Source organism: Paroedura picta, chromosome 3 (assembly GCF_049243985.1).
Source record: "Paroedura picta isolate Pp20150507F chromosome 3, Ppicta_v3.0, whole genome shotgun sequence".
Classification (NCBI taxonomy): domain Eukaryota; kingdom Metazoa; phylum Chordata; class Lepidosauria; order Squamata; family Gekkonidae; genus Paroedura; species Paroedura picta.
In genome coordinates this window covers 37,845,594-37,864,645 of record NC_135371.1, presented here as the reverse complement: position 1 = coordinate 37,864,645, position 19,052 = coordinate 37,845,594, and the positions used below count along the sequence as shown (strand labels likewise).

The following is a 19,052-nucleotide window of genomic DNA, read 5'->3' as shown; positions in this document are numbered from 1 at the left end:
TATCTGGCTTTGACAGCATCTTAACCACATCATCTGCATAACTTCTCATTTTGAACTCATGAGGTCCTATGTGGAGTCCTTCAGGGAGGGTACTGCCACCCACAACTGCTATAACTTGTGCATATTATAGTTTGTCTGTTCTGACAAAGGGGTATAAAACAAGAACTGGTGCACAAAGTTACAGTTGTTGAAAAAGGCCCATAGCAAGGATGAATGCTAAAAACAGAAAGTTCTGGCTGTTGGATGGCTAAGCTGGTCACATGAGATAAAAGGATGCCCTCATACAGTCTCCAGGTGCAGACAAAACTTCATATGGTCTATCCAGGAACCATCCCCTCTCCCCCAATTCGGAGCTGCACTGCACAGATAAAAGTGAAAGATTTAGGAGCCAGTTCTGTCTTGCAGCTCAACCATAAAACATGCCTGGTTTGACCCGGTCTTATATCCCAGGGGTGGCTATGAACATTGGGATATGGTCACTAGAGACTTCTAGTTGGCCTTTCTCAGAAACAAGATTTGGAAGGACTGAGGAAACATTAAAATCTCTTGCTGCAGTGAAATGAGGAAAATACAATTATATTCCCAGGATAATTTCCTCAGTACTTTGAGAGAGTGCTGTTATCTGCTCTGCCTCTGTCTGAGGAATCTGAGGGCAGACTTCCTAGAGAGATCTGTGGCTGACAACTACATTGCTTCAGAGCTCTCTAAGAGACCTCCTCTATCTGGAATAGACCACCAGTATCCTTCTATGCCACCTCTTGCGGCCGCGGGGGCAGAAAAGTAGACATATATTGAAGCATTGTAATATTTTCAGCTCCTCCCAAATCCACAGATCCATTACATCAACAAAACTCCAGTTTTGGAGGACAGGCATAAACTCTCATTTGATCTAAGAAAATCAGAAATACTGGATGATAGAACACAATAGAAGAAGAAGAAGAAGAAGAAGAAGAAGAAGAAGAAGAAGAAGAAGAAGAAGAAGAAGAAGAAGAAGAAGAAGAAGAAGAAAAGTTGGTTCTTATATGTCGCTTTTCTCTACCCGAAGGAGGCTCAAAAGTGGCTTACTGTCGCCTTCCCTTTCTCTCTCCACAACAGACACCCTGTGAGGTGGGTGAGGCTGAGAGAGCCCTGATATCACTGCCCAGTCAGAACAGTTTCATCAGTGCCATGGCAAGCCCAAGGTCACCCAGCTGGCTGGATGTGGGGGAGTGCAGAATCGAACTACTACACCAAACTGGCTCTCCAGTTTGCCCACTACCTTCTGCTGTGTCAGACACTGGTCTACCAAGGTCAGTATTGTTTACTCTGACAACAGTTCTCCAGGGTCTTGAGTAGAGGTCTTTCACATTACCTATTATCTGATCCTTTCAACAGGAGATGCCAGAGACTGACTCTATGTTGTTCCACTTGGAAAGCAGATACTCCACCATGGTGCCAAAGTCCCTCTTCAACTGGAGAACCGCAGACCAATAGAAAAGGCAGTTGTGAATCTTCAGGAAAAGGTACTCCAATTTGGGAAAACGGTTGCCATTTTGCAAACCACTATGAGAACTTATGATGGAAAAGGCAACCAATGGCATTCATGTTATTATGTAAAGGTCATGGCAGTTGACTACTTATGGATGATTATTTACAGAATGATACACATGATTTTAAGTGGGCAAGGTACAGGAAAAAGAAATCTATCTTTTCTCCAGTTGTGATTTATAGCTTGAAGCAAAGCCATCAGAGCAAAGCTATCAACTTTCCAGTGATCAGCCACAACAGAAAAAGACAAATGTGATATAAACAGAGGGAAGAACCATAGCAGGGCACTAAATCACCTGTCAAAATTTAAAGCATTGCTAGAGAAAAAAAGAGAAGGAAACCTAAGTAGATATAAATTCCATTGAGAAATGAGATTAAGAGGCATTGTTCAAAAATTGCTCATTTGCCTTGGGGGCTTTGTCATAGCATATTTTCTAATATCTAGCTTCTTATTCGTCTGCAGCAGTGTGTGTGTAAAGTGCCGAGAAGCTCCAGCCGATTTATGGCAACCTCGTAGGGTTTTCATGGCAAGAGACTTAACCGAGGTGCTTTGCCAATGTCTTCTTCTATGCAGCAACCCTAGAGTTCCTCGGTTGTCTCCCATCTGAATACTAACCAGGGCTGACCTTGCTTAGCTTTCAAGATCTAATGAGACTGAGCTATCCTGGGCCAACCAGTATCAGTAGTACTAAAATATGGTCTGGGTATAGGGAGAAGGAGCAATGGGGGGTGCATTTGTATGGCTTGTATTCCTTGACCATTTTCCCAGTTATTCTACTCTTCACCGATACCTTCAAGAACAATCCTGCCTGAGCATCAGAAGCCACAACTTCTTTATAGAGCTCTGTCTCCTAATAGTTCACCTCACACACCAATTCCATCATAAAAAGAGTCAATTCAGGAGAGAAGCCCTACATTTATTTATGTAATTAAAAACATTTTTATGCTGCCTTTCTACCCAGTCAGGTGCCAATATCACAGATGTACTTGATTTAAAAGGCATATACCCTGTCTCTGATGCCATAAAATGGCCTGTAACAATAAGATTTCTAGAATGGAAAGACAATACAACGGCCACATAAAAGGAAAAAAGAGAGAAGTCACACACAAGAGCTCATACCCTACCACAAATGTTAGTCTTTAAAGTGCTACTGGTCATTAACTCTCTTCTTCTGCTACTGACAGTCTAACATGGCTACCCATCTTGAGATATAGCAATAACGTTTTGCTAAACCATCCTATTTTTGCACATTAACTATAACCTTCATGAAAGGTGAACTAGAGGAAATGGATCTGACCTTCTTGAGAACTATTTAATCTAAATGTTAGTCATTCAATTACATTGTTGGTTCCCAGGCATTGGTCCTGAAGAAACAATATGAAGTCAGAGAACCTCAAAGACCCAGCATTTATGAAAATGCTGTGCTAATCTTCTGAAAACACTATCCAACTGTATATGCTATTTTTAAGGTACTATTTAAATGCTTGCAAACTATCTGCCAGGCAGATGTGGAAAAGACACCTCCATTATGCAAACAATGGGGAAATGCTGTCTTATCTTTTCACACCACCAGGCCTTCGGGCTGTAAAAGTATGGTTTTGCATTGATTTACATGTTTTCATGATTTGGTTGGCTACAATAACTGTTCCATGAATGTGAAGGTATGGATGCTCCAGTTTTATTCCCATTTTCTGCAGCAGCTGTCTTCACACTATTTCAGCTTCATCATTTTCACAATCTGGAAGGCAGCACAGAGTATGAGAGTACTTCTTTGCCTTTTTAATAATAAAAATGCCTTCATGACCTCACCAAAGTTCTACTGCAAGAAAAACCATACACAGAGTTGACCCACTGCCTTTGTATCTCCTTAAAACACCATTGTCAAAGGTACCAAGGTTAAATGAGAAGAAAGGCTACTTTCTAACGAATGTTCATACCTCAAGAGCCAAACAGAAACTTTATTAGGTCTTCAGTTTTGTTTGCCTGAGTTATTTCTCATTAGGATTGAAAGCCTAGTGCAAGCCAGGACACTGGAAGCCCTTTATTTATTTATATTTCAATTTTTATTCTACCACTTCCAAAAAGGCTTGTGGCGGTTCACAACTCAACTGACAGAATCAAGTATCAGGGAATGTACCATGGACAGGTTTAAAATGGTTCCTCGTGGACTAGATTCAAAGGATTGACATGGGAGACCAGCTATCTTCCTTGTGGGAGTTCTTATGGGGTTCAACATGGCAGACTTTTATTCCCCATGTTATTTAACCTCTCTGTAAAGCTTTTAGGATAAAAAATTAATAGTTTATAACTGAACATCATCAATATGCTGATGACACCCAGATCTATATTTCTCTATTCAAATTGTCTGCTGATAAAAGTAGTGATTTTCAGCCAACCTATGAATGCTGTGGTTAACTGAATCAGAATCCAGACAAGAAGAGAGTGATGCTGGTTGGGGGCAGAGATTTTGAAGGACACTGAGATTTCTACTCTTGATGGGATTCAGCTGAATCTTGATGACTTGGTTAAGAGCCTATGAATCATACTGGATTAAGCATTGTTGTTGGAGACACAGGTAACAAACAAGCACTATCTTCCAACTCAGGCTATCTTAAAAGATAGTCCCCTACCTTGACAGAACCAATCTGGTCAGTTGGATGTAGGGAGGTAGCAGATCGGGGTGGGTGAGCTTTATATTACCCAGTTACTCTGGACTGCCTCTATACTATCACCTGATGTCCCAGGTCAGGGGGATTATTAGTATGTATCTCAGCTTGAACTGCTTCTGGTTCTCTTTTCTAACCAGCAGCCATGGTGGGCAGGATTTGTGCCACATATTGCCCGACATTATCCAAGCATTCAGCAAACATGTGGTTAATTCTCTTTTGCATTTTATTCTCTCTGTGCTTCTGTTTTTCTATAAAATGAGGCCAACCTTATTGCCCAGTCTGAAAACTGATAATGTACAATATAAGTTTGATAAGGTGCTAAGGCCATAAATAAAAGCCAAAGTTAATTATGTAGATAAAGACTGAAAGAGGAAGATGTGTAAGAATCCCTGCATTATACCAAAATAAGCACTGTATACAATATCAGGAGCACTTGCAATTTCCTTTGTATTGTGTCTGTGGTTAAAATTGGTATGAGCGTCTAATTCTAATTTCCTTGCTGCACTGAATAAGGAAAAGCATTAGGGAGCCTTGTTTCTCAGCCTTCCTGATTCTTCGGCTGGAAACAAAAAGATGTAGTGACATACAGAATCAGGAGAAGGTGGAGGGGAGGGGAAGGGGGAGGCTGATTGTTTAAAGGAAGACCTAAACCTCCACCTCTCAGAAAAGCTAACAGAATTACAATCTTCTTAAAAACAACATAATAAAAACAGCATTAAAAGCATTTAGAAAGCAGCCATTCCACAGCTCAGAGATTTACTCAAACAAGCAGAACTTAACATATCTTTCTAAAAGGAAGGCTCAAAGGCAGCATTGTCACTTCTGCACATTAGTGTGCATAAGTACAGGATTAATCATTACAGTCCTAGAGGATTCTGGATTCAGGAAAGCAGAAGACAGAGAGAAAGAGAGAGAGAGAGAGAGAGAGAGATACACAATGCCATAGCACTGGTGTTTAAGGTAACCTGTCTCCCTCCACCCATCTCTTTCTAGCCATCCTTGACTTCCTGGTTTTCCTCACTATGTGATGAGAGATGAGTAGCCCACAAAGCACTTAATAAATAATAAATTATATATACATTTAAAATGGTGCCATTTCCCCAGAAGATTCTTGTTCTCTCACATATATGCCCATCCCCCCGCCCAAGATGCGAAGATACACAGCTGCCAAATTTTAGCTCCTTAAAGGGACATTCTACAACAGCCCTGAAACTACATCCTGACACCAAGTTATGTATATATCCATGAGGCAGCTTCTTACATTTCTGGCTGGACAATGTAGCTGAGTAGTTCTCCAACTATGGGTGGGGACCTGAAGGTGGCTTTCTCTGGTAGGTCATGAAACCAGGATGGAGGAGGCATTTGAGGAGGCATTGAAGCATTTGATGGGCTTGATGGCAAATTTGGGTTTGCTGCAACATAATGTGTGAAATAGCCATGAAATATAGCTTGTTGCTCAATAATTCTATATATTTAGAAATATTTTTAAAAGACTTAAAAAAAAAGAAATGTATATTTGTTCAGTGTTAAGCAGCACTCCTTTACAAACTGGTCCTGAAAGTAGCATAAGGGTAGAATTGGGTCCTATTTCAAAGAGTCTGAGAACCACTGTTGTGGTTTTCACCCAAATACTTTGGCATTCCCTAAAGAAGACAAGATGGCAGATAATGCAAGCTGCACTGGCCCTCATTCAGCCTCTGAAATGGGGATGTGGCTGCAGGAGCTGGCCTGTCCTCAGCCGTTAGTCAGTTAAAGCCTTGTGATCCTTTTCAGAGAGTTTATGCAAGCAAGAGTACAAACAGCTTTGAGCCCAAAATACATCACTGGTGAACACAGAGCAGCATGAGAACCAACTAAGTTCAGAGTAGTTCAACAGTGGAATCGGCTGCCTAAGGGAGTGGTGAGCTCCCCCTCACAGGTGATCTTTAAGCAGTGGCTGGACAGGTACTTATCCTGGATGCTTTAGGCCGATCCTGCAATGAGCAGGGGGTTGGACATACATGGCTTGTATGGCCCCTTCCAACTCTAGGATTCTAAAGTGAATATCCATTGTGGTTAAGCCCCAGCAGAATTTTCATTGAGTCAGCTTGAATAAGGGGCTGAGTATGTTTGCTAAAGACACTAACCTTGTTGCCATATTCGCATTTCATGCAGATACCTTTTGTGGCTTTTCCCCAGTGCTCTCCACTGACATCACATGGTGTCAGTTTACAGGTCTATTAAAAGCACTGGTTCCCTAATTTTCAGACTCATTCCTACGCGCAACCACCTGGGTTAGTGCACCCGAGAAGGCGAAAGATGCCATTATTTCAATGAACGTCAGTACAGCAACTTGACGGATCCAAAACAGCAAATGGCATCCTACGATTCTGTCAGTGTGTCTTGGCGTTGTTATGTAATTTCATGTGATAGCAACAGCGAGGGCTGCTTTGGGAAGAACAAAGTGCCGAGGAGGGTGCCGTTCAAATGCCTCAAACAGACAATTTTCATCAGCAATGAAAAAGAAATGAGACGCACACGAGAAGCTTCCATCCAGCCCCAATTCCAGCCAACGTAAGATTCATATTTAAAGTATAAATGCCTCACATTAAGCAGAAGCATTACGCAAACATACCCCTATCTCAAGTTTAAGCATCATCTGCACATGGGTTTAGAAATCTTAACAAAAAAACACCGTCGCCATCTCTGCCTGCCATGAGATTCTAGACAGCTAGCAAGTTCATTAATACAAATATTCCTTACCCCCACCACAGAGATGCAGATTGCACAAGCCCATTTGCTCACAGGATCCCTGGTTTTCCAGCTCCTCCTCCTCCTCCTCCTCCACTCCAAGTCCCTCTTTCCATCGCCTCCTTCTTGAGGACTTTTTAACGATCTGGAAGACCTTGGTAACTTTCTTCATTTGTCCACACCACCGCAGAGAGAAAGAGAAAGCACAAGATCTACAAAATCTTCTGGGTTCCTACATTCTAGCAATCTCGGTTCCTTAAAAAAAAAAGGAATGGCATTAAGACTATTTAAGAGAGGGGGGAAAGCCTAGTCATTTCACTGACACCCACGAGCGTAGGCATAGCTGTAAGAAAAGGTAACAGAAATTCTTTCCCCCACTCAATGGAAGCCTGTGGTGAGAAAGAAAGAAAGGGGAAAAAAAGCACAAGGCACAAAACCACAGGCTGCTGTGGTGCTCTTAAAAGTGCAAGCGCATAGAGCTCTTGACTGGGAACTTGTGAGAGCAAACAACTCAGAAGGGCAGCAAGCTCATTTTACAAGGTTTCCAGTGTCTGTTTTCAACACTGTATACATTCTGGCAGATTTCAAATGCTCTGCGGGCATAAAGAGTCAGCGCTGGCATATAAGGAGCAGTGACTCTTCCCAACACAAGAAGGCTCACTGGAAGGATTAACAATAGCCAGCACAGACTGCAAAATATCAGCTGATATGCAGATGAAAGGTGCCCATGTAGTCTCCTGTTCCCCACTATTCACACCTTACTAATTTTGTAACCTCAGTTAACTCTCAGTTATCATGTTGTGGCCTATGACTCAATTAGCCCTTTGGAAGCAAATTGCCTACTGAGAAATGTCACCTCAGGTTTGCCAGGATTTGTGAAGCTGCAAAACCAATTAATGGGGAAAGCCATCTGCAAACAATTGGTTCGTTTCAAAGACTACCAAAAGACACGGAATGGTAACAGTTAGGCACATCACAAAACCACTTTTTTAGGTGCACAAGGGGGCGGCGGGAGAATGCGCCCTGCAAACACAGTCAGAATTCCACAACCACTTTTAGCCTGACTCTGAGCTAAGGCAGTGCTTGAAGGGACTGGGATAAGGTTGAAACACTAATGTGAAATGACTCATTGTCCTCTCACACTCATGTTGCACTCCTGCAGCATTGGTGGCATGGCAAATGCACGTCATTGACACTCATAGGTATGGGGTCATAAGTGACAGTAGTCCCCTTGCACTGTCAAGGTGAGGGTGTGCATCACCAGCTATAATCATCATATTGGGATTTTTTTTAATGGTGGGAGCAGGGCAAGCACCATCTAGGAGGCAGGTGAAGTAGAAATCAATGTTTTTAATCCATCAAATTGGGAAAAATTGTTCAAGATGGACAGCTATGTCAGTCCGTCTGCAGCAGCAGAAAAGAGCAAGAGTCTAGTAACACCTTAACATTTCTGGCAGGTGTGAACTTTTGTTGAGTCACTGCTTCAGATACAGCTAGAATGGGGGGGGGGGATATGGTTGGTCTTTAAGGTGTCACCAGACTTCTGTTTATTCAAGAGACATGTGTTACTCTAGTATTTCTATCTCCTTGCGTGCTCTCAAGTTCAGCATTCAGATCCTGCCCCAAATCCAAAGCTGCCTCTGATTGGTGATAGCCAAGTCGGTAGGTGTAGATACCACCACCTCTTCCTAAAGAGAGACATATTCCATGGGGCTTGGGTCATTTTTCATTTTCTGCATTCACCACGTAGCAGAGTAGCAGACAGCTTCCTGGTGGAACAACAGCTTAAGTGGTCCCTCTATCTCCAAGTGTCATGGTGTGTCTTCTGGTTTGCCATACTATGTATGTCTCTGCATTCTGGTACTCCACTGGGGACATGGAAGGTGCCCTTGTTGCTCTTCTATATGACATCAAATGAGCTTATGGGAACAAGAGTGGGAAGTAGTACCTGGAGTGGTGCCGAGTGAAAATCAAGGCAGAGAGAAGAATTTCTTGGAGAACTGACTCTGCCCTGCTTCCCAAGCATAGGACTGAATTTTTGGTTTGCAGGTGCAGGGCAGCCCTTGAACTATTAAAGCTTAAGACAAAGGTCACAGGATCAAGTGCCGAACAAAACCACGTGATCCTGAAGCACCAAAAAGCATCCACTTCTTGGCCGTTGTGGCTGTATGTAGAGTCACCAGTTCGGGCCTGGGAAATACTGGGAGATTGTGGAGGTGGAGTCTGGGGAGGGCAGGGTGTGGGGAGGGGATATAATATTATGCTATAGAGTTCACCTTCCAAAGTGGCCATTTTCTTCAGGGGAATTAATCTCTGTAGCCTGGCAACTAGTTGTAATTTCAGTAGATCTCAAGCCAAATCTAGAGACTGACAACCTTAGCTGTAGACAAAAGATCTTTTATAATTGTGCAGAAAAGAGAATTTCAGCAAGTGCCATTAATCTTTTTCCTGTATGAAAAGCTGTTATGACAGCCTCCCCACCCATCCACTTCTCTCCCTCAGAGGCAAGATTTCCTCTGTTTTTCTTTCCCTTCTGTCACTGAGAGCCTAGTTGTCTGTTTTCTTCTTTCCTGGACAATTCTGTCTATTCCACTCTGTTGCAGTATAATATTTTGACTGTTTGCTCAGCCCAGGAACCTGATGGATGGAATGGGAGCCTTCATTAACTAACACAACTGAAATTGTACTTAAGAAGATTTTAATTAAATTAATTAATTAAATTAATTAAATTAAATTAATTAAATATTTTATTTGACATACAGAGGGAAAGCCCAGGTGAAAACAGGGGTAAAATTACTGAGGTAACTCAATAAAGGTAACTATGAGGTAAAATCAGTACATGCACAGACTTTGGTTCTTATATAGAAGGCTAATGACAGTTCTTAAACTATTCACAGTAACTTAAAATATTTGTTGAGAGGGTTTTGTTCCAATGTATTCCTAACCACTTTAGTGAACTTTCTTTAGTATTCTCTGATTCTTTTGATTTCTAGAAGGATGGTACCCTCTTTCCACACCAGACCAGAGATCTCTGCACTCTTCAGAACTTACTCCCTGTTTGATTGGGTAGGGAAATTCTCTTCTCATTAGATCTATCCCCTTAACAAGGAAATACTACAGTGCATAAAGCCTGATCTATCACTGGTAGGCAAAATCACAAAACTCCGGCTCACTTACTTTGGCCCTATCATGCGATCCAACTCAATGGAGAAAGCAATTAAGCTAGGATTGGTCAGTGGAAAACGGAAACAAGGCTGACAAAGAACACAGTGGTTTATTACAATGAAATGGACACTGGGCTAAACAATATACAACTAAAAGAAGCAGTGCACGATCAGAAATCGTGGCAGCAGTTGTGCCGTAGGATCGCCAAGAGTTGGACTCAACTGAATGGTTAACATCACATCACCCCCTTAATTTATTTATTTTGAAATTTATACCCTGCCTCTTCCAGCAGGTTGGCTCAGGGTGGCTTCCATCATTTTAAAATCACATAGAAAGCTATGTATACAATTCATTTATAAATATCATTAAATTAAAATATTAAAACCATTAACATCTTTAAAATCCAACATACTAGCTGATTTGCCATCAGATATTATTGCCTTTGATTTCTCATTTTTTTAGGGGTTACAGCCATATAGAGAGAGCCCATTGATGTTTTAATTCAAATCGTCATGAGAAAAGAGATCGGCCACTGAAGGGGTATTCCCTGTATGCAGCAGCATCAAGGCAGTGAGTAAGAAGCTTGTGATCTGTCACATTGAACACTGCCATGAAATCTAGCTAACCAACCTCTGTCCAGTTGTTATTGGAAGTAATTCATTAGGGCAACCAATGCCATCTTGACCCCATGGACAGGATAGAAGCCAGACTGAAATGGGTCAAAGACTGAAGTTCCTCTAGGTAAGCCAAAAGTTTGTCTATGGCTGCCCTTTCAATTACCTTCCCTAGGAATGCCAGATGTGAAAAGGGGTGGTAGCTGTCTGGGTTCCAAGGCTCCTGAGTTTTATTTTGTTTTTTAGTAGGAGTCAGATCACTGCCTCTGTTAGCCTCTTTGAGAATTCTCCAGAAGATAGGGCCAGGTTAATAATCTCCCACACAGGGTCTCATCACTTGTTTTGAGCAATCAAGAAGAACAGGGGCCTAATGGGCAAGTGGTCAGCTTCACTGAGATTAGCAACCTATCCACTTTGGTCTGCCCAAATGGGAGTCTTCACCTTCTTCCCAAACGTCTTTGCCAACTTCCCCCCAGTTCTCTATCTTTGTTAAACTGCTCTCAGCTAAAGTTGAAATCAGACTCAACTTAGTCAAGATAGAAATCTGACTCATTCTCTCCTCAGCATGCAGCTCTCAAGTCTTTCTCTGCTCAGCTTATGCAAATTGATGCTTGGAACAGCCTATCTCTCAGAAGTTCTGAGAATAATCAACCCTGCACAGTCCTTCAGCTGTTTTTACAGCAGTACTAAGCTTTTAAAAAGTACAATACAGTACATCACAGTTGTCCTTGTCCAAATTCTGTTTCTACACAATGATTCAGAGCCACCTTTCTGTTTGTACTGATATATTGATTGATTTTTTTTTTGGCCAGTGGCAATAATCCTTCATAAATTCCTCATCAACAAGATTTATGAGTACAATTTCATTTTATTTTGATGGTTAATTCTAACACTAGCACTGCAGTTGTGTCTACATAATTAGCAATGAAGCTAATAATGCCAAGCCAGTGTAATAGTCATTTTATCAGCTTCCGGCTTCATTAGTTAGAGCTGACACAATCAATTCATGTTACCATGAGCAGGGCCTAATCAGTAACAATATTTTTCTTGTATAATAAAAGCTGGCCCAGGGAGCTGCAGGGTAACAGGTATTTCCTTGCCAATGAGCAACATAAAGGAATGCCTGAAGGGCCATTTTTATTCCTAATAACATTATTGTCATGCTAGAATGATCACAATCCAATTCAAAAGAAACTCTGCATACCCTGGAGATATAGCATCTGAAGATGAAAACCCTTTGGCTCTACCCAGCTAAGTCTCCAAGACTGGTAGGACGCCTTCCAGAGACTGTCCTGTCTCTGTAAGACTCCCTCTGCTTCCTGTAAGGATGACCAGTCTGATAACCAACACAGGAAATTAGGATGACACCAGTTCACAGCTCCGCCCTGACCTTGTTGGGCAACCTTCATTGTGAGATCACATGTAATCCAGTTAGAGTTCTGTTAGGCTATCTTAATATGTTAGAAACAATAAGGAGCTTATAAGGAATTTGCTAATAGCAGCTACAATTTGAGTAGCAGAATATTGGAAGCAGAAGGTACTACTAATTATGGAGGAATAGCTCTGTGTAAAATATGTACCTGGAGAAAACAGTTTATAGACAAAGCTGGAATCTTAAACAACTTATTCAGGATATTTTGTATAATAAAATTCGTTATAATAAAATACGTTATCTTTTTATTGTCCTAAAAGGTAAAGGTATCCCCTGTGCAAGCACTGGGTCATGTCTGACCCTTGGGGTGACACCCTCTAGCGTTTTCATGGCAGACTCAATACAGGGTTGTTTGCCAGTGCCTTCCCCAGTCATTACCATTTACCCCCCCTCCCCCAGCAAGCTGGGTACTCATTTTACCGACCGCGAAAGGATGGAAGGCCGAGTCAACTTTGAGCCGGCTGCTGGGATTGAACTTCCAGCCTCATGGGCAGAGCTTTCAGACTGCATGTCTGCTGTCTTACCACTCTGCTCCACAAGAGGCTTTTTATGGTCCTAGATCGTTAAAATCCATAAATGTTTAAGGAAGAGATACATTTTGGGCAATAAGGATATGCTGTATATTGTATGACTATTATACATAGAACAACATTAGTATTATACTATTATGACAGTAAATTTAAAACATTTCAAAAGATGTGTCATCTGGGCATGAAATTGGGGTCACTGTTGGAGCCAAGGTAGTTATGTTTCATGAATTGTGCAGGGGATTGGACTAGGTGACCCTGGAGACCCCTTTCAGCGCCATGATTCTGATTCTGTAACCTGTAGCCAATACCCAGCTCCTTTCAGTGTCTCACGCCCATCAGTCCTTGCCTTTCAAGCAAAGCCTTCATTGTTGCTATAGGGATGGCTAAGCTATGATGCTGAGTATCCTGCTAAATGATGTCACAACCATTGTCAGACATACATAAGGCTTGCCCACAGTGGTTGCTGTGCAGTCTGCAAAGACCTGCTCGGTGGCATAAACCTTGCTGATATGGCTTATGATAACCTCTACCTTTGGATGTTACTGGTGCCTCTTATGGGGCTAGCAGGAGCTCAAGGGCCATGCCCTACCTCATGGCACTGCAGTTTGGAAATCCTCAACTGCAGCAGGATCACCTGGATTCCACCAAATTCCTCTTCCCAAGCCAGGAGTTGATCCTCATCCTTTCATGTACTTGGACTTTACCAGATATGTGATTTCCTCTATTGGAAAAGAAGCGTGGGGGGCTTATCCTTGGACTGAATACTTGGTTCTCAAGGACAACAGCTTGACGAGGCTTCAAAACTCGTCTCTGGAAGGCTTGCTCTCGCTTACCTACCTGGACTTCTCATACAATAAAATACAAATTATCAACGGGAATGCATTTGAGGCTGTCCCATTCCTGCAGATTATAAACCTCAGTGGCAACATCATTGAACAGATCACTGAGGGAACATTCCGGGCCTGGCATGGCATGCAGTTTTTGCTCAAGGTGGATCTCAGCCACAATCCCCTGGCGGTCATTCAGGATTCCTTTTTTTACAGGCTGCTCGCGCTGAAGGTCCTAAACCTTGACGCCACTGAAGTGACGACTGGGATACTGGAGAACCTGCTGCAGACCTCTCTGCAGTTGAGGGCGCTCGTCTTGCCCCAAAAGCTGTCCTGCTGTATTTGCCGGATTAAGGAGGACATTGATGCTTTGGGTGACATTATCAAGTTGGAGTGCACAGGGTCATGTGATAAAAATGTAACTCTGTGTGAAAAAGAAGAGCCTCTGGTGCAAGAAATCACGAAGGCATTAGAAATGAGAAAACTGAATGGCAGCAACCTGCTTAACATTTTGCCTGAGAAGGCCATGCACGACCATGCCATGCCAGAGAGAACTGAACCAACTCTCTGGTTTTGGCCCAGAACTACTCCAGCTTAGTTGCCAATTTTAACCTGTTAAATTTGGTCAAGCAGTTAATGCAGAAGAAGGCAGATGAGCCTTTGGACGTAAACTGGGCAGACAAAAGTGAGTTAAAAAAACTTATTTCTCACCAGTCTGCTGCAAGTAGCGCTGAAAGAACGAATTGTTGAACTCAACAAGGTCAGTACAGTGGCAACTGTCCAAAATGAGCAGTCTGACCATGTTTTACGGAAGCCAACAAATGAGGCCTGGAAAAGGTCTGCAGATAGCAGGAGGAAACTAGCGGGAGGCCCAGAAGCTCAGTGCACCCTTCCGTTTCTTCAATCCCGCCAAGCAGCTCTTCCGTCCCCTTGGAAATGCTCAGACTAATGTTCTAGAGCCCAAAGCCTCCATGGTAGTAGACAGTGAAAACAGTGACTTGACTAACCTCCCTAATGGTGCAAACTCTGTGGTAGTACTGAAGAAGGTACTTGGGTCTCAGATATTGACAAAGGAAGAGCTGCTGAAACCGCTCCTACAGGGAACTAAACATGTTGCAGGAGAAATCTCGGCAGGTGACTCAGAACCCTCCTTGAATGAGCCCTCACCTCAGGGGACTTCTGTCTCTCCCCCTTCGGGCTTCTTGCCACGTCAAGATGCCAACATTCAGGGTGAGGGTGAAGTCTTTGAAAATGAGCTGAATGAGAAGTTGACTGACCTAATCCCAAACACATCTGTGAGGAAACTCATCTCTCACATGGTCTGCATCCTGAAAATAGATTGCACGTCACCCACACTCCAGGTGGCTTGTGCGAAACTCATCACTGAAACAGACCTCCTCATGAAACTCTTTAGTGAACATGTCAATGAAACCTCCTCCCTATGGAATATTTGGCCCTCCCTAGATGCAGCTGATATGATCACAGCAAGCACACCAAAACTGGAGAAGCCTTCAGCCAGGCTAGCAAATGAGGGGATTCCAGCATACGGATATGGAAACAAGCTGCTCTTGGCTATTTCAGTGACCACCATCATTCTGATTATCGTTGCTGTTATCTGCCTAATTGAGGCCGGGTCTCAGTGTTCTGCAGCCAAGGAGAAGAGCTTTCTGAGCAAAGAAAAGAAACCCCTGCCAGATGAAGAACTTCCCAGAACACCCTCTCCTTTGAGGGATAAGCCTCTTTGGCTCAAAGATACGTATTATAATCCGGATAAAGTAAAGAATAATACACTGGACAAACTGCATGATGAAGAATCCTTCAAGGAAGTGGATCTGACCAGCTCGAACACGGGAACCCCACCGTTACGAAAGCCCAGTGTTGAAAAAATATTATCTGAACCAATGCTGGAACAACGGATTTCCACTGTTACTCCACCTCCATCACCAGCAGAACTTGCTCCTCCTCCTGCTCCTCCTCCTCCTCCACCACCACCACCACCACCACCTGCTCCTGAACCACCACCACTACCACCACCAACACCTTCTACTCCTTCTGATAAGTCCATTGAGAAAAAGAGTTCAGAAACAACAGAGGCCATCAGTCCAAAAGCAGCATCTTCAGCAACAGATGGAGACATAGAGAGCTCTGCTGAGAAATCGGAGAACCCCCCTTCAACAGAAGTTATGAGTGAAGGACCAGAAAGTGGAGAGGGGGATGGTGAAGGTGAAGGTGAAGAAGATGAAGAAGAGAGTGACTGATCTCTCTCAAATTATGAATATTTACATAATCTGTAATAAAGTTTTAGCGTTGCTTCTATTAAACATGTGATTCAAAACACAACTCTGGCATAAAGTGTTTGGATTGGGTTTGACCATTAATAATTCCACTGTAATATTTTTAAGTGCCCTAACCTCCATAGCCCAGGTTACTTGATTCTGTCAGATTTTGTGAAGCTTGCAATTTAAGGATGAGAATATGAAAAGATCATGGTTAATGGGTAGGAGGAACAGGAACAAAGGATATGAAAACACCCAAGTAATACCATTAAGATAAGGGAAAGAGCGGCAATACATGGTGCTCCTGAATCTTCCTCTGCAGTTTGAAATAGCACAGTCCAATATACCGTCTCAGCATCCTTCTGCTTCATCCTCCTGCATGGATTTACTTATGTACTTCATTACATATCATGGAGTGGGGAATGATGAAGGTGAAGGTGAAGGTCTTGGGCAACCTCCAGCAAGCCTGCTGCTGTCAGCCACTGCAACAGAAGGGCCAATTCTGGCCTATTTTACAGGTTTATTGTAAAGATTATAATATGGCTTAGGTTAGGGCTGTCAAACTCCTGGCAATTTGGCAGTTAAGCCTGGGGAGTGGAGGGAACTCAGTAGGGTACAATTTCATAGAATCTACCCTTCATCAGAGCCATTTGCTCCAAGTGAACTGATCTCTGGCCTGGCGATCGGCTGTAATTCTGGGAGGTCTCCAGGGCCTGCCTCTAGGCCAGATCCAGATTGGAGGAAGGCATTGGCAAAGGTAAATTTTCCTCTCTCTCCTTACAGCATATGTAAAGCTCTGAGAACTTTCTAAAGCAGAATGTAAACAGACAGGCAAGACTTAGCTATCAGGAACACCAAATATCCATTTGATTAATTGCACATATTGGTTCTTCAGAATCTCACCTGTTTGCCGAAATTACAGTAGGCAGTAACTGATGGTGAGCAGTATCCTACCGCAGTATCCTAAGGGCCCTTCCTCCAAATATTTTTTTTTGTTGGAACCAGGCCACATTAGAATTAGGGGGAAAGTCCTTAGGGTGGAGAATGGCTTCAGACATAGCTTAGTGGAAGAGTAGAATACAGAGCAGCAGTATTAGTGGTAATATATGGAAATAAATGCACCTGCCTTGTAGTTTATAAAATAGAGAGGCAATATCTACCCCTTTCACCCCCAAGGACTCTTGGTTCCCAAGCAGATTTGCTTTCCTAAACTGATTGTGATTGTTCGTGGGCCATTAATCCACAGCATGAATTCATGTCTCTGGGTATTCTGGAGGCCGGCCGGCCTCCTCCAAACAGATCCCCCGCAATGCAATTAGCACTGCTGTTTTCCTCCTTTAGGTGTATGATTCATGCTCAGTTTGCTGCCGCTAATTCCACTGACATCAATATAAAAATGTCGTAGGTCCGTAACAAAAGCTTGTGTAATGGAAGGGTTTGAAGTAGCAGACAATTCCCCAGCCTCGGTAAAGAATGCAAGACTCTAGATTTTTTTCCCCTTGCTATTTATCTCATTGAGATATTCAGGTGGATTCAAAAGGAGGGGGATTCTCCATGCAGTTGCTGTAATGAGGCTCCCGCCTTAGACGCGCTGGATATGCAAGATCTTGCCTCAGTACATAATTTGAGTAGGCAGCCCTCTCTTTGCTCAGTTTCATTCAGTTGATTACAATGAAGTCCTTTTCATTAGATAGCTTACTTTTCTGGTTCTCCACATCCTATTTCAAAGTTGCAGCCTTCATTCCCAGTAAGTAAAGTGAAGTTGGTGGATTTTGAGGGTCCCTCAGCTATATCAGTAGCCTAAGGCAACATCTAAAAGTATTTGGGTGATCACAAGTTTGAAAAAAATGTGTCTTTTAAGAGAATATTAATTACATGAGGGGAAAAAAGACTTGGATAATGAGAAATCTTGAGTCTGGAGAATCGGTGTTCTGTTGCAATCAATTTTCTGGAAAATTTTGCCCATAAGCATGGTGCAGTGCAAAGAGTGTTGGACTTTAACCCAGGGAGCTGGGTTTGATTTTCCACTCCTTCAGATGAAGCCAGGTGGGAGACTTTGGGCCACAGTTCTGTCAGAACACTCTCTCGGCCCCTCTTGCCTCACAAGGTGCCTGTTGTGGGGAGAGATTGTAAGCTGCTTTGAGATTCCTTAAGGTAGAGAAAAGAGGAGTATAAAAGGCAACTCTTCTTCAAATCTCCACCATCACATCAGATTTGTGAACCATATTACAAGGTTCCTTTTAAAAGAGTGAACCACCCACAGTTCACATTACTCTTAATTTAACTTGTTTATTTTGAGGTTAAGTGATAAGGGAATGGCAATGACACAATGGCCATTATGTGAGTCAGTAGATTGTAGGGTAGCCTTTTGCCTGACAGGGCAAAAAGCTAACAACTAGAGAGAACTAATTACTATTCTCTCAACAAAAATTAGACCTCCCTCCTGTCCTCGTAACAGAAGTTCCAAAGTACAGAAAGGCTTTGGCTCTATACTAACATAGATGCTAGAAGGTCAACACATTTTAGGGTGTGACACTTAGTACCCTTGATTTCAATACCAACTTTGTAAAAGTGGATCTATGAAGGTCAGTGAAAAAGTATTGCTACGAAATCATAGAAACCTTCACTAAACAATGATATCAAACTGTGAAGCTATTGTTTCTTGACATATCCACCATCTAGGTCTATACCCTTCTGATGGCACTGTTTCCATCTCTCTAACCATTCCCTGAAGAATTCTGTGCTCTTTGATTTACACCACATCAAAACACCAGTTTTTGCATCCTCGAGGGACTCCAATTGTGTTTCTTTTAAATGTTCTTTGAGCTTTGGGAACAAAAAGAAGTCTGAAGGAACAAGATCAGGGCTGTAGGGTGGACGGGGTAAAGTTTCCCAGCAAAATTCTCATAGGACAGCCCTCGCTACCCTTGAAGAATGAGCAAGTGCATTGATATGATAGGGAAAAAAATTCTTGGTGCAATGTTCTTGGCCTTTTTCTCACCAATGCAATTTTTTTTTCAATTTTCTGAACATTTCTTCATAATAAGACCCCATGATCATCCGGTGTCCTTCGTGAAAATTGTTTTGTTTGGAATATGAACTGGAACCCTAGTATAGTAGCAATACTTTTTGACTTATCTCATATATCCACAAAATCAGTGATGGTTGACAAGTTTTGAGAGAAATTCCACTAGCACATGCCAGATGTCTTTAATCTCCACATATTTCCTTTCATACATGAATCTTTCATGTTTTCATTAATAACAGTAACCAAGCTGCCA

The 19,052-nt window shown here is 42.5% G+C and overlaps 1 protein-coding gene across 5 annotated transcripts in view; it reads right to left on the bottom strand.

Moving 5' to 3' along the window:
- Window positions 1-19,052, bottom strand: part of GRIP2 (glutamate receptor interacting protein 2) — a 496,366-nt gene that overhangs the window by 240,664 nt on the left and 236,650 nt on the right. Inside the window, exon 1 of one of the 5 annotated variants that reach the window (XM_077325344.1) lies at window positions 6,940-7,368. The exons of 2 other annotated variants lie outside the window; for them this stretch is intronic. In XM_077325344.1, the coding sequence (XP_077181459.1) occupies window positions 6,940-7,099 (160 nt within the window). In that variant the 5' untranslated portion in view covers window positions 7,100-7,368. Of the gene's footprint in view, window positions 1-6,939; window positions 7,369-19,052 lie in introns of those variants that run through there. 2 more of the 5 variants (XM_077325337.1, XM_077325334.1) reach the window with 2 other exon arrangements.